We start from the raw sequence: 13,970 nt of genomic DNA on the forward strand, positions 1-13,970 counted from the left end.
ATGGCCAAGGGACCACCGGCAGCCACCCCGGTCCTCGCCCTATCCTTGTGTTAGAAGCCACCTGCTGCTTGGATGGTCCCAGTGCCTGGGCCTTGTGGGTGCCTGGGAGCTGCCGGGTGGGTGCAGGCACTGGGACAGGGCATGGATGAGAGGCAGGCAGGAGGCAGCAGGTGGAGAGCTCTCTGGCCCTGGCCTCAATCCCACCACCCTGAGCTCACATCCTCAGGAAGGAGGGCATCACAGTGTCAAGCCATGTGTGCGCAAGGCGCCTTCCACAGCGCGGGATGGGAGGAGCCGTATGCTCGTTGCTCCAGCAGCCTGACCCCCCACATCCCCTGCGGCACTCTCATAGCCTCCTTCCCACAGCTGTCGGCTGGGGCTTATTATTTCCTGGGCCAGAGTCAGAGCCACCAGGGGCACTGACTACAGGGGAGTGCCGAGCAGGGGTGAGGGAGGCTGGGTTACAGAGCTCCTCAGGGGATGGGGTGGTGGTATCTCCAGGTAGCCACCTGGCTGCATGGGCTCCTGCCAGCCCCCTGGAACCAAGACCACCTGCCTCTGCAGGAGACGTGGCTGCAGGCCACCTGCATTGTCCGCTTTCGCACAAGCTCCAGGGGACAGGGCCTCATCTGTCTTGTTCCTACCCCTGTGGGAAGAGCACGTCTTCACCATGAAAACCTGTTTCCCATGACAGCACCCCTCAGTCACCAAGAGGCTCTGCCTGCTCAGGCCACTGGAGGTGACTGCTGATAAATTACCACTGCGGTGGGGGGGAGGTTGGGTCCTGGGATTGGGATTCCCTAGGGGTAGGGACAAGTGTCACACCCTTCTACATTCAGGGGGACTCACATCAGTCAGGGCGGGGCGCAGCTTGTGCCGAGGTGATTGAAGAGTGGGGGACCAGGACTCTGTCACATCTGCCCTGGTCACTGACCCATTGAGGCCCCATCTCCCTGTTTTCTACTTCTTAGCAACAGAACAGACTTTGCCAAAGCCTCGGGGTGGACAGTGGACGTGCGATGGTGCTGTGTGGGATCTCAGGTCAGGGCTCAGGGTGCTGGCAGGGGAAGTGGAGACATGCACAGGCTGGGCCCCTGTGGCAGCCCCTCCCAGATATGCCCCTGGGACCCCACAGAGGCCCTGCTGACTCTACCCAACCACATCGGGGGCGGGGGGCCTCTCCCCAGGCGTGAAGCCAGGACCCAGGCTCCACTCTGCTGTCCCAGCGCACTTCACCCCTCCTCTCTCCCTGCCCACCAAAACCTCTCCCGCTCCTAGGCGCTGACTGTCCCATTCTGAGAAGTCAGTTTGGCTCTCTCCTTCCACATGGGAGGAAACAGCCTCTGAGGCCTGCTGGGGGCAGGTGCGACAGCCCACTCAGCACGCCCCGCTCCATGGTCCTGCACCACGCCTGGCCGCTGACCCGAGAACACGCCGTGGCTTTCCACTAGACTGTAAGCCACTGAAGTCTGTTTTACATTTATCCTCAAAGAAGGTGGCCAGGCTAGGCCCAGGCCAGTGATCAAAGAATTACCCATGATCACTGCCCAATTCCTGTCTGTCCTAAGGCTCAACATCAAACTCACTCCCCTGGGGATGGGAGGGGCGAAGAGGAGCAGGAGAGGGAAAGGGAGCGAGGCCGGCTGGGAGGTGGGCTGGGCGCAGCCAGCACTGGTGGGGAATGCCTGCCATGCCTTGGTCTGTGCCCACGCAGCCGGGAGCTTCCACCCACCAGGAAAGGGAAATTGAAAGCATCCCCATCCGACATGTGAATGCGGCCCAGAGACTGGGGATTAGAGGCCGAGCCCCTGCAGGGAGGCCGGGGGCGGTGGGGTGGCCATGTGGCCATGATCTTCATCAGAGGACAGGAAAGCTGGAGTTTCCTGTTTCCGGTGCTGGGGTCCCTGGGAGCTTCTCTTCTGGCAAGAGGAAGCCAATGGGAGGAGGCTGTAGGCTGCGCAGTTTTATGTGGTTGGGGGAGATCATATGTCAGCTGTGGGGACGCAGGGAGAAGCCAGCCAGGCAGGCCTGAGGGCTCATGCAGAGGTCAGCGGATCTGCCGCGGAGATGTGCGCCCCCTCTGCCACGCCCCCACCTTCCTGGCAGGTGGTGGGCCACCAGGGTGGTGGGAAGTGGCCGGGGTTTCTCTCCATTTGGGCTTCAGAAGCCAGGAATCAGATTTCAAGGGCGCCTTGTTGATACTGAAATTGAAGTGGGAGTCAGTTCCCCAGTTCTCTGAGTCCCTGCCTCACTCTGCCAGCCATGGGTGCCTGTAGCAGCCTCTGTGTCCGTCTCTGGGACCCGTGTGGCCCTGGCACAGAAGAGCCCTCTGTGGGCAGGGTCTGCTCAGCCTGCGTCCTTCCCAACCAGCCCTGAACAGTCTATCCTGAAGCCCAGGACCAAAATCCATAGCCACGGAGCTCTCTCTGCACCCCAGCTCCCTATGCAACCCTGTGGCTTGGGGCTGCACCGTTACCAGTAGGCAGGGGGTGGTGGATGCCCACTCTGGGGAGGCTGGGGGGCCAGGGCCGGAGTGGGAGGCACAGTCCCTTCCCTCCCTGCCTTCTCTGAGCCTCCATGGTCCTGGCGTAGAAACAAGAGCTTGCTAGGGTCTGGGGGCCTTTTCTTAACCCCAAACTTCAGGTCTGCACAGTCAACGAACAGCTCAGCAATCCCAAACACCAGGGGCTGCAGGATCAAAAACTGCTCCCCTCATTGCCCTCTGGGCCCCGGGCCAGGCCAGTGATCATTAGGCAGAGCCTCATTACCCGGCCCTGGCAAGTCACTGCCCGGGACCACCGCAGAAGAGGCAACAAAGCGCAGCTGGGCGAGCACGAGCTTTCTAGGTCACAGCCTGCTCGTGAGAGGCCAGGGAAGATGAAGTGATTCCGGGCTTCAAGGCACGGCTCTGCCTGTTCCCCGCCCTGGGGACCGAGGGAATAGGCCTGTCTGATCGCTGACCAGGGCCTGCCCAACAGAAGATGAGTCTCACAGAAGCATTCCTGACCCCAACAGGTCACAAGCTAGGGGACCTTCCCGGGCCAGACCCCGCTGCCGCGCCCCTCCCCATGTGCGGCCACCCCCACATTTCCAAAGCTGAGTGCTGCAGGCAGCTGCTCTCCCAATCCAGCGGGGCAAGATGAAAGGCCTTGCTCATGTCCACTGAGGGCTGGCCAAGATCTCTGCTAGCTCCATTCAGCAAGCCCCGGCCCAGTGGCTCTCAATCAGGAGGAAGCGGTCAAATGACCACCAGAGCAGCGGCGGTTGCTGGGTGGGGTGGGGGGGGGCGGTGGCAGGGGTCCCCTGAGCTCACCTGGGCCATGCGGGTGCTCTGGAGCCCCCAGGAGCATGGATGCTTAGGCCACAGGTCACAGAGCTGATGTCCCCACTCAGTTTCCCGTCAGGCCCCATGGGAATCTGGGGACAGGCAGCTAGAAATCCTGTTCAGTTCCCAAGTGGTTGTTGACCTACCTCTCCCATAAGTGCCCCAAGGCTCCCAGGTGACATTTACTCACTTTTTTAAGGGCTCGATCACAGTCTTCTGGATCTGGTTCACCTGTCAAAGAAAAACCCAAAGACATTAAAACTGGTAGGGAGGGGAGGACGACAGGCAAGGCAGGGCCCCTAACTACTGCTGGGCTAGGAAGTCTGAAGGGCCACAGGGTGCTGTCCTTGTCCTGGGCCTGGCCTTGCTCAGGGTGGATGGCCGGGTGGGTGGCCACAGAAGGCTCAGGGGCTGGGGCGAACAGGGCTGCCGTCAGTGACCCGAGCTTGTGGAGCCTCAGGAATCAGGCAGAGCCGAGGCAGAACAGTCTGGAAAGAGCCCTGTGGGCTTGCAGCACATTGCAGCACAGGAGGCCAGAGGGCTTAGAACCCCGAGGGCAGACGGAAGGCACTCAGGCCTCCCCGCACAGTCCACCCAGAGGCCCACACCGGGGGTGGAAGTCATGTTTGCCCACCCCAGACCAAGACCTAGTCACCTTTTCCTGGTTGAAGGCGTCCATCCGCTTCATGGCCGTGTCCAGGGCCGTCACCATGCTCAGAAGGTCCTGGTCTTGCTCGCAGAGGGGGTTGGAGAGTAAGTCCAAGGATATCTTCACGGCAGATTTGGACATGGCTGTGAGAAGCCAAAGCTCAGTGAGCCTTCTATGAAGGGGCAGGTTTCACGGCCTTCTCTCTAGGCCCCATCCTCCTATGCCAGAGGCCTGCACCCTGAAGACCTCTTCCCACAGCCACGGCCGTCAGAATGGCGAAGTACCACACAGCCACAAGCTGCTGATCCCCATGCTTTAATGCTCATTCCCGACCCTAACACTGCTCTGGACAATTCTTTTGAGCAGCTTTACCTGTTCTCCAAACCCTGGGTTAGAAAAGGACCATCTGGGTGGGAGGCTATAAAATATGTTTCTGGCTCCGAAGATTCTAATTCAGTAAACCTGATACCCAAGAATATGCATTTAAAACCACCTCTCCAGGTGGTTTGGATGTGACACTTGGTTTGGGACTCCCAGAGGGACAAGAATAACAGTATTCCAGTTTACACATGCTTTTACTACAAAGGGCCCAACAGTAAATATTTCAGGCTTTGAGGGCCGCACAATTTCTGTTGCAACTTCTTGACTCTGCCGTGTGCTGTAAAAACTGCCAGCGACAGCACATAAAAAATGGATGTGGCTGTTTCAATAAAACTTTATTGACAAAACTGGGTCAGATTAGGCCAGCAGCTGTAGCTTGTCAACCCCTGGTTTCCTCGACATCCAGTAGGAAGAGATACACTGGAAACTGTGTTTTCCCCCCGAGACTCACCCAGACACACTCTGCAGCTGGTACAGGTGGCACTGGGACAGCAGGGCCCTCCTTCAGGGTCTCTTCCTGCTCCTCCAGAATTTTGTTTGTAAATAATGGAAACCTGGGAACTTGTACGGGACAAAGAGCTCCAAAGCTGCCAGCAGGTCCCCATCTTGGGGTTCTACCACTACTAAATAAGAGTCCCAAGCACTCTCATTTAGGGCTCAAACAACCCAGGGGATGTCTAGCGGAAATGTATTTTGGTTCCATTTTAGAGAGGAGGCAGATCAGGCGCAAAAGGGTTTGTAATGCCTCCAAGGTCAAATGGCTGAACATGCCAGCTGGGCCCTGACCCTTGACCCTGGGCAGCTGCTTCCCTGTTCACTGCTCTCCTTATGGTGATCTGGCCTGGAGGAAGCCAGTGGACAGGTCCATCAAAGCTCTGTCCATCAGGCGTCCACTGACGTTTTTCAAGGCACCCTGGTACCCGATCCCCACGAATGTGCCACCCACCCCTCTGTGCTCCTCCCTCCTCTGTTGACATTCCCTGCTGGGCAGATGGGAAGCCTGGGAGTCACAGGCGGCTCAGAGGCGGGCTGGAGACCTGCTGGCAGCTTTGGAGCTCCTGGTCCTGAACATGTTTTCAGGCCTCCATTATTTCTAGATTCTAGAAACAAAATTCTAGAGGGGCAGGAGGCGGGCCTGGAGAAGGGCCATGCTGGCCTGATGCTGTCTGTACCAGTGTCAGAGTGCATCTGGGGCAGGTCTCAGGGGAGAAGACACATTGCAAATGCATTTCTTACCATATGCATGTTACTGAATTTAAGATGCTCTTCATCGTAAGTCATTTATTGTATAAACTACTAAGAGAAAAAACTGTTGTCAATCAAACCAGGCTACACTTTCAGTCCTTTCATTTCAGAGACGTTAACTGTGGAAAAAGTGTCTTAGGACCCATGACATAAGGTCCGCCTCCCAGTTAATTACAGATGTGGCCTCGCCTAGCACTCCATGGTATGAATCCGACCCCTGACCTTGCGCTCCCCAGGGAAGGGTCTGCCTCCTCCAGGCCCCTTCACCAGCCAGCAAAGCAGTGCTGAGCGGACTGGCCGGCCAGGAGCATCCTCCTGGGGGTTTTCTGGAATCTGGGAGAGTGCTACAGTCACCCAGCAAAAGGGCAAACTGTGGGAGAAGGCTGGAAATGTAAACTTTCCAGAAATGTTGAAGCAACGGAGGGAAAAACACCTCTGAAATTCTGTGGAGTGACCCTGTAGGTTTAGGAACAAACGTTATGTGTAACTTGATTTGATTATGAAATGATCACATACAGCATAATAAAAAGATAAAAAAATTCTGGATAAAGCTGGAAATGTTTCCAAAAAATATCTTCTGCTATTTCTTAAAAAAAAAAAATGAGGAAAACAACCCAAAAAGCCAGAGGAGCAAGGAGACGTTCTTCCCACTTTCCCTTTTTTTTTTTGAGACGGAGTTTCGCTCTTGTGGCCCAGGCTGGAGCGCAATGGCATGATCTCGGCTCACTGCATCCTCCACCTCCTGGCTTCAAGTGATTCTCCTGCCTCAGCCTCCCAAGTAGCTGGGATTACAGGTGCCTGCCACTACGCCCACCTAATTTTTATATTTTTAGTAGAGACGGGATTTCACCATTTTGGCCAGGTTGGTCTCAAACTCCCGACCTCAGGTGATCTACCTGCCTTGGCCTCCCAAAGTGCTGGGATTACAGGCGTGAGCCACTGTGCCCAGCCCAGCCCCATTTTCTCCTTTCTTTCCTAAAGCTCTTGCATTGTCAGGAAGTCAAGGAACTGAGTGGGCTCAGTGGCCAGCCCTGGGCAGAACTGGGTCTGGAATCTCCACCCAGTGATGCCCCCGCTTCATGTGTGCAGAGCAGAGCTGGGGTAGATGACACTAAGAACACCATGACCTTGGCTGGGCGTGGCGGCTCATGCCTGTAATCCCTGTGCTTTGGGAAGCTGAAGCAGGAGGATCCCTTGAGCCCAGGAGTTCGAGACCAGCCTGGATGACATAGCAAGACTCCGTTCCCCCTCAACAAAAATAAAGAACAGCAGGTCTCCATGCCCCTCTGGACCTGTAGTCCCTGCTCCAGCCCATACCTCTCATTGTTTCCTATAGGGTCTGGGAGAGGGGCACAGTCAGCTTGGCCCACACCAGGAGGCTGGTGGTCTTTGAACCTTAGAGAAAGTGAGGGTCTTGGACCCCACCTGGGTCTCTAGAGTCCTGATGCAGCCTCTGGAATGTAAAAGTCAAAGGTTCACCAGAGCACTCTGAAAGTAATATGAGTTTCTGAAAGAAAGGTAATCTTTTTTAGAATAACTCGGGATTTTCCACCTTGCTGGGGAGCTTAGGAAATTCCACGCTCAGGAAAGGCATCCTTCCATTCCCCTCAACTGTCCAGATCAGTGGTGCTCAGTGTGGGCCTCAGCGTCACCTGGGAACTCCAGGAACACACATCTCCAGGTCTCGCCCAGCCCATGAGTTAGTTGGAGGCTGGAGGTGGGGCCCGGCGGCCTGCAGCACAGCAAGCCCGCCCACAACGCTGATGCCCCGTATGTGAGACTGACATGGCCGTCAGGCTCGCCTCAGCCCCATGACCAGCACCGTGGCTCTTCAGAGGCACTGTCTCTGCCCACATCCATTCCTGAGGATAGCAATGCTAGGCTTCTGCAGTCACCCATCAAACTCTGGTTTCTCTGCTGGAAAACTAAGCTTTCCACAGCCACAGACAGTGCGTCACAGACCCCTGATGCCCTCCTTGGTTCCGGAGCAAGCCACTGTGAACACAGCACACCCTGGCTTCATTTATGTTCTGACAGTGCAGCTGTCTGCAGAAGCAGGAAGGAGAGGAAGCAACGGGTCACAGCGGCTCCTGAACTGGAAAGGCAGTGGGGACCGATCAAGAAAAATGTGACCCAAGTAACTCAGACCTGAAATAACTACAAAACAAACAACTGCAGACAAACTTCCAAATCCGGTCCTTGGCTTGTGACACACATAGTTTGGCAATGCTAGAGGCCAGGAGCAAGGTGCATGTTCAGACCAGCCCACGGCCCAGGAATTAGCACTGGCATGAGAATTCACGGCACAGACCAAGACGGCCCCAGTCCCTGCACCGGTAGTCAGGGCTCGCCAGGGCATGGTGGTGGTGGTGGTGGTGGCGGCGGTGGTGACGGCGGCTGCCAGGGAAGGAATGCTTTCCTTTTGTGACAGTGCTTTGTAGGAAAGGTGGGTTTACACATCAGTAACTGGCTGAGGCTCAGGAGCTGGCATAAAATGGGAACAAATTCAAATCACTGCCTCTATTAGGGACATTTCAAGCGTTTTCCTCGTAACTGCCGTGCCAAGTAGGAGCAGGCTGGTCCTCAAATCCCACCCTTAGGTGCCCACTGCCCTGTGGCCCTTTGAATGGTGTCAGGAGACAGTGATGCTGCCATTTGCACTAGGCTCACAGCCAGCCAAGCCAAGAGTGGATGGGCCAGGGTTCCAGAGCAGGGGCTGTTTCAGTCACCTTCTAGTTTGGCGGTGGGGGTGGGCAAAGGAAAGAGTGGGACATGGACAGCCTTCGCTGGGGAGACAGGGCCCTGGACTTGGAGAAGAGGAGCTGAACTCTTCCTCCTTTATCAAATGGACATGCCCGTTTATAAAATGGGTGTGTCATGTGCCCCGCCAATCTCAAGGTCAGAAGAGCTCAGGTAGGTGAAATTTCTTCACAGCCGTAACAGGACATTATTCAGCAGCTGGAGTGGCCGAGGGGACTGAAGATGGCTTCTCCACTCTCCTGCTGCCTCTCCTGCATCTCTGGTCAGTGTGCACGGCCTTTGGGCCTCCGTGCTTGCTGTCTGTGTTTCAGGCCCTCTTCCCTTGGCTCTACTTGTGCGGGTTACTCATTCCTTCAGGACTCTGCCCAGAGAACACTTCCCCAGGAAGGCCTCCCTTGACCCTGTCACTCTTTACCTCCTTATTTTTCTTGACCCAACACGCCATGACATGTCATTATAACACCGGTCCACTTGTGGACCTCTTGCAGGGCTTCCTCCTAGAACATAAGCGCCCAACTTGTCTTGCTGTTGAGTCTCTAGTGCTGAGAGTGCCTGGTACATGTGGGTTCTCAGTCAGTATCTGCTGAGTGAGAGGAAGTGGGCAGTCCTGGCCATACCCAAGTCTCTTTCAGGTCCCCGTCCCAGTGTGGTATATGGACACAGCCCTCCCAACGGACCCAGGGAAGGAGCTGCAGAGGTCCACCCAGTCAGGGAGCCTTGCTGCCCACAACGATGACAGTGATGACAGGAGCGGACGCCCCAAGAGCTGACCCTCGCCAGGCTCTGTTCTCGGCGCTTTACGTTGCTCATCCAACTTTATCTTCAACATGAACCTATGCCACTCGGACTGGCACTACCTGTGCTTCTCAGGTGAGGGAATTGAGGTAGAGCTAAGTCGGCTGTCCAGAGTTGTGCAGGGAGTGCTGAAGCTATTGATCAACCTTTGGTCAAGTGCTTGCTGCTCTGGGGCGGGAAAGTCAAGGCCTTGGAGAAAGAACCTCAAGGAATGGTCTCCATCTCTCCCGGTTGCTCGTCGCCTCCTTCCTGGGACATGGCCTGGGGCAGGGGCTCTGGACACTCCTTTATTCCAGACCTGCCTTTGTCTCTAGGCTCCTGGGCCTAGTTCCTCCTTGTTTCAAACAAGAACTCCCCAGCCAAGAAAGCTCCCCAAGGGCCCTGGCTGTTTCCCAGCACCTGCTGGCCCCCACTTCCCACGGGCCTCCCAGTGCCCTTTGTCATGACAGAATTATCTGGGGTATTTTTGGCCTTACACTTTAACCCAAGCTGTTTAAACACGCAACAGCTTCCATTCTTGTTGCCACTGGAGCGCCCGTCCCAGCAGGACAGGGAGTTTTGTTTCTGCAGGAGGGAACGTGCTTCCCTTTCCCTCTGGACAGCCTAAGCCGCCGGCCAGGATTATGAAGCAGTGGAGGCATCTGATGGCAGAAGCTTCCACCAGCTGCAGTACTGCCCTGACTGGAGTCCCAGGAGAGTCTTGCCCCAACACCCACATCCACAGTGGGGCGGTGTGAGCTCTGTGCGAAGTGGGATCTGACTGGTGAGGGGTGGCTGCCCTCAGGCTGCTTCTCAGGACACTGGGCACATGTCCTCTGAGTGCAGTGACATCAGAGCCCTTAGAGGCCTGAGGGAGGAGGGTGCCCACCTCTGCCCCACCTTACCAAGCCAGTGGTGCGGGTGGAAAGTCACCTACCCAGGTCAGCATCGGTGCTCTTCTTCATGTCTTTCTGCAGCTTCCGGGTCTGCTCTTCCAGCCTGCAAGGCAGGGGACAGGCTGCTTGGGGTCTCCTTCCTTCCCCCTACCTGAGCGAAGTCCAGGTGCTCTGGAGGGCCTGCCATGGAGGAGGAGAAGGGGATCTTCTCCGTGGGGACTTTTCCCACTGACAGAAGTGCCACCACACCCAAAAGCTACGAGTGAACGACTCTTGCGTGGCCATTGCTGGGGAACAGTTCTGGTAGCCTGGTGACCTGAATTGCCCTCAGCTTCCAGGGTACTCACGGGGCAGAGGGGCAGCCCAGGGAAGGGCACTAGGCAGACAAGTGAGACCTGGCAGGGGGCCCTTGTCCCTCCCTACCTCCCACCTCATCTTTCTGGGGTTGACACTCACTGCTGAAGTTTTCCATACTCCCTTTCAAAGTCTCTCTCCACCTGCAACAAGAGAGATAACTCAATTATTGGAGAAATGACAACACGGTGGAAAAAACCTTCCAGCCTCCTGAAACTCTCTCCACACCCAGCCCCAGTCCGCAGAAAACAACACGGTCCGGTTCACACAAGCACTGACAGATCGCTCCTGACACGATATTCCCGTGTTCCCAAGTTAATTAAGTGTTTGATTTACGGAGGAAGGCTCCCCTCCCAGAGGGGCCAGCCAGGCAGGTGCCAGCGGACCATGGATCTGCTCTTCCCAGCCTGGAGCAAGGCACTCGCTGCGTGCCCTCCTCACCCCAGGCTGGAGGTGGTCACAGTGCTCAGAACATGACTTGACTCCATTCAGGGAGGCAGCAGGGTGCAGAGGATTGGGTGGGTCTGGAGTTGGGGGCTGTCTCTGCCTTTTCCTAGTTTCCAGGTCCATGCAGGGCACCTCCCCTCCTACCCTGCCCTCCACTCAGGACCCCCTGCCCCTGCTGGGCTCAGGGTGGGTCAGGAACAATCATGCACTTGTGCTTTGTGATTGGGATGCATCAAACACAGACACTATGACTACTGACTCAGGCCAGGCTCTCTCCACTCCTGACTGGATATCAACTCTCTCGAGAGCCAGCAACACTGAAACCAAATGGGTGAGTTCTGAACCCGGGGTTGCACTTGTTGCGGAAGATAAAGTCTAGTACTTTCTTCTGGTGCCTAGACTTCACTATTTGTAAAACCGAACCTCATGATTGGTCTCTTATGGGCGTAGAATGGGAAGTAAACGACATTGAGAGGCAAAGGAGACTAAGCTAGAGGCCAGTCCTTCCTGCTCTCCCTGGCCAGAGCTGCAGCTGTCAGGGGCCAGCTTCAGGCTTCGTGCTCTGAGAAGTCAAAACCGCTAACTCACTTTCATAGAGCCCTCACTGTGTGCTTTACAAGAATGGAGTTCTCTGAACTCATCTCCAAGGCAGGTGTGACTATCAGACGATAGTACTGAGGAGGTCACTGGGAACCAGGTTATGTACCCTGGCCAAGGTCACCCCATTGATGAGGGGTAGGGCTGAGCACAGTGGGAATGGAACCCAGGCAGCCTGGCTCCACAGCCTGTATTCGTAACCATCATTCTCCTGGAAGGCGTTTGCTGATAAATGAAAGCCCTGACCTAAGAAAGAAGTCTTCCTGGCTGCTCCCCGGGAATCCTGTCCCCAAGAGCCTTGAGGGCTCTGAGGGTCCGGGAGTACGTATCTGCAGAAACGGTCAAAGCCGCGCTATTCCCACCACTGCCTTCCAGCAACGCTGACCTGATGAGAGCATTCTAAGCCCATCAACCTTAGCCTTCCACGTTTGGATTTAGATTAATTCAACATAGCCCTGGAATGACAAAACAGCATTCACGTTACAAATGAGGAGCCCGAAGCCCAGAGGCAGGAGTAACTTCCCTAAGGACGCAGGACATTCCGGTGGCAATGCAAGGCTAGAATCCAGAGTCCTGGTTCAGGTCTTTTTGTTTCAAATTTCAACAACATTCATTCCTACGGACATGTATTGAGCACCTATTAAGTGCAATGCATTCTGCCAGGTTCTGGGGATACCCTGGTGATTCAAACAGACATGGGCCCTGGTGGTGGAGATAAACAACAGCCAGATACAAATCTACGTGCTGACTATGATGGGCCTTTTGGACAGCAGGGATGAGGCCAGAGAGAGTTAGAGAGTCTGCTTAGCTCTGGCTCTCCAGGCACGAAAAGAGACTCCTTGCATAGAGATAGCTTACCTTCCTCATTTCAACTGTAAAATCCAGAAGCAGGAAAAAATGCTCTTTTCCTTACTTTATGATCCTAGCATCTAGAATCTTCCATAAAACTGTGATGTAAAATCCACCATTGGTGCCCCCGCCTCCCATCCTACAATCTTTCTTCCTCTTTTCAACAGACTCTTTCTCCATCCAGGAACCCAATATTTTTATCATTACTTTCCTTAGGATCTAGCAAAAGCTACTCATAAGAAAAAAATTCAAAATTCACTCCCACTAGTGCACAAATGCTTGATGAGCGTTTAAAGTGCTGCCTGTCCCAGGGGATTTGCAAGTTTGCAGGAACCAAAGTCTTAGCTAAAGGAACGAAAAGGCTCATGGTGTGACTGCAGGTGGGAAATTTGCTTTGGTGTGAAGGAGCCTTGCCGGGGCCCTTGAAAGTCTGTACTCTGGTGTCAGCCTAGTTTTCTGGAGCAGGGCTAGAAGAATGCAGTTTAGAGGCATGAGCAGAGACAGGTTAAGATATGAACTCTGATACTAGCTGTGGAGCCTTGACAGTACTGAACAATTTTTTTTTTTTTTGAGACAGAGTTTTGCTCTGTTGCCCAGGCTGGAATGCAGTGGTGGCATCATGGCTCACTGCAGCCTTGACCTTCTAGGCTCAAGCAGTACTCCTGTCTCAGCCTCCTGCATAGCTGGGACTATAGGCATATGCCATTATGCCTGGCTAATTTTTAAAAAATTTTTGTGGAGACGGGATTTTGCTATGTTGCCTAGGCTGGTCTTGAACTTCTGGCCTCAAGTGATTCTCTTGCACTGGCCTCCCAAAGTGCTGGGATTACAGGTGTAAGCCACCTCACCCAGCCAACTTTAGGTGGTTTACAAGGAAATAGCTGAAAATAATATCTACCTGAGTGGTTCCTTTTGAGGATTAAGAGGCAGCGCGTGCAGAACAGACTGCAAGGCGCCTGGCCCACGGCAGTGCTCACTAAATGTTAGTTTCTGTGTTTTTCTCCTGCTCACTGGGGTGTTGGGAAGACCAGAGCAATCTGGGGCTGAAGGCTGGGCTATAAACCTGTTCGCAGAGAGGAGAAGCTGCTCCAAGTACACAGGAAACCGGCAGCCAGGGAAACTCTGATGTTGGCTAAGGGTGGAGCCCCATGCTTGGGTGCTGTGACAGTGCCCTGGCTCCCTTTACTAGATACACATTTTTTAAATTTTTTTATTTTTTTGAGACGGAGTTCCGCTCTTGTCACCCAGGTTGGAGTGCAATAGTGCGATCTCAGCTCACCGCAACCTCTGCCGCCCGGGTTCAAGCGATTCTCCTGCCTCAGCCTCCCAAGTAGCTGGGATTACAGGCATGCGCCACCATGCCCGGCTAATCTTTGTGTTTTTAGTAGAGACGGGGTTTCACTATGTTGGTCAGGCTGGCCTCGAACTCCTGACTTCAGGTGATCATCCCCCGTGCCTCAGTGTCTCAAAGTGCTGGGATTACAGGTGTGAGCCACTGTGCCCAGCCTGCTAGACACATCCTTTTTTTTTTTTTTTTGAGACAGAGTCTTACTCTGTCATTCAGACTGGAGTACGGTGACACAACCTCTGCTCACTGCAACCTCTGCCTCCCAGGCCTAAGCAATTCTCATGCCTCAGCCTCCTGAGTAGCTGGGACTATAGGAGTGAGACACCACACCCAGCTAATTTTTGA

At 54.8% G+C, this 13,970-nt stretch overlaps 1 protein-coding gene across 2 annotated transcripts in view; it reads right to left on the minus strand.

Annotated features, from left to right (window-relative positions):
- BIN3 (bridging integrator 3) overlaps positions 1-13,970 on the minus strand; it is a 49,013-nt gene that overhangs the window by 5,709 nt on the left and 29,334 nt on the right. For both annotated transcript variants that reach the window (XM_045398031.2, XM_005562820.4), the window contains 4 exons: positions 10,487-10,527; positions 10,072-10,133; positions 3,981-4,117; positions 3,516-3,556 (listed from right to left, as the gene is read on the minus strand). In XM_045398031.2, the coding sequence (XP_045253966.1) occupies positions 3,516-3,556; positions 3,981-4,117; positions 10,072-10,099 (206 nt within the window). In that variant the 5' untranslated portion in view covers positions 10,100-10,133; positions 10,487-10,527. The remainder of the gene's footprint in view (positions 1-3,515; positions 3,557-3,980; positions 4,118-10,071; positions 10,134-10,486; positions 10,528-13,970) is intronic.

The sequence above is a fragment of the Macaca fascicularis genome, chromosome 8, assembly GCF_037993035.2.
Source record: "Macaca fascicularis isolate 582-1 chromosome 8, T2T-MFA8v1.1".
Lineage (NCBI taxonomy): Eukaryota > Metazoa > Chordata > Mammalia > Primates > Cercopithecidae > Macaca > Macaca fascicularis.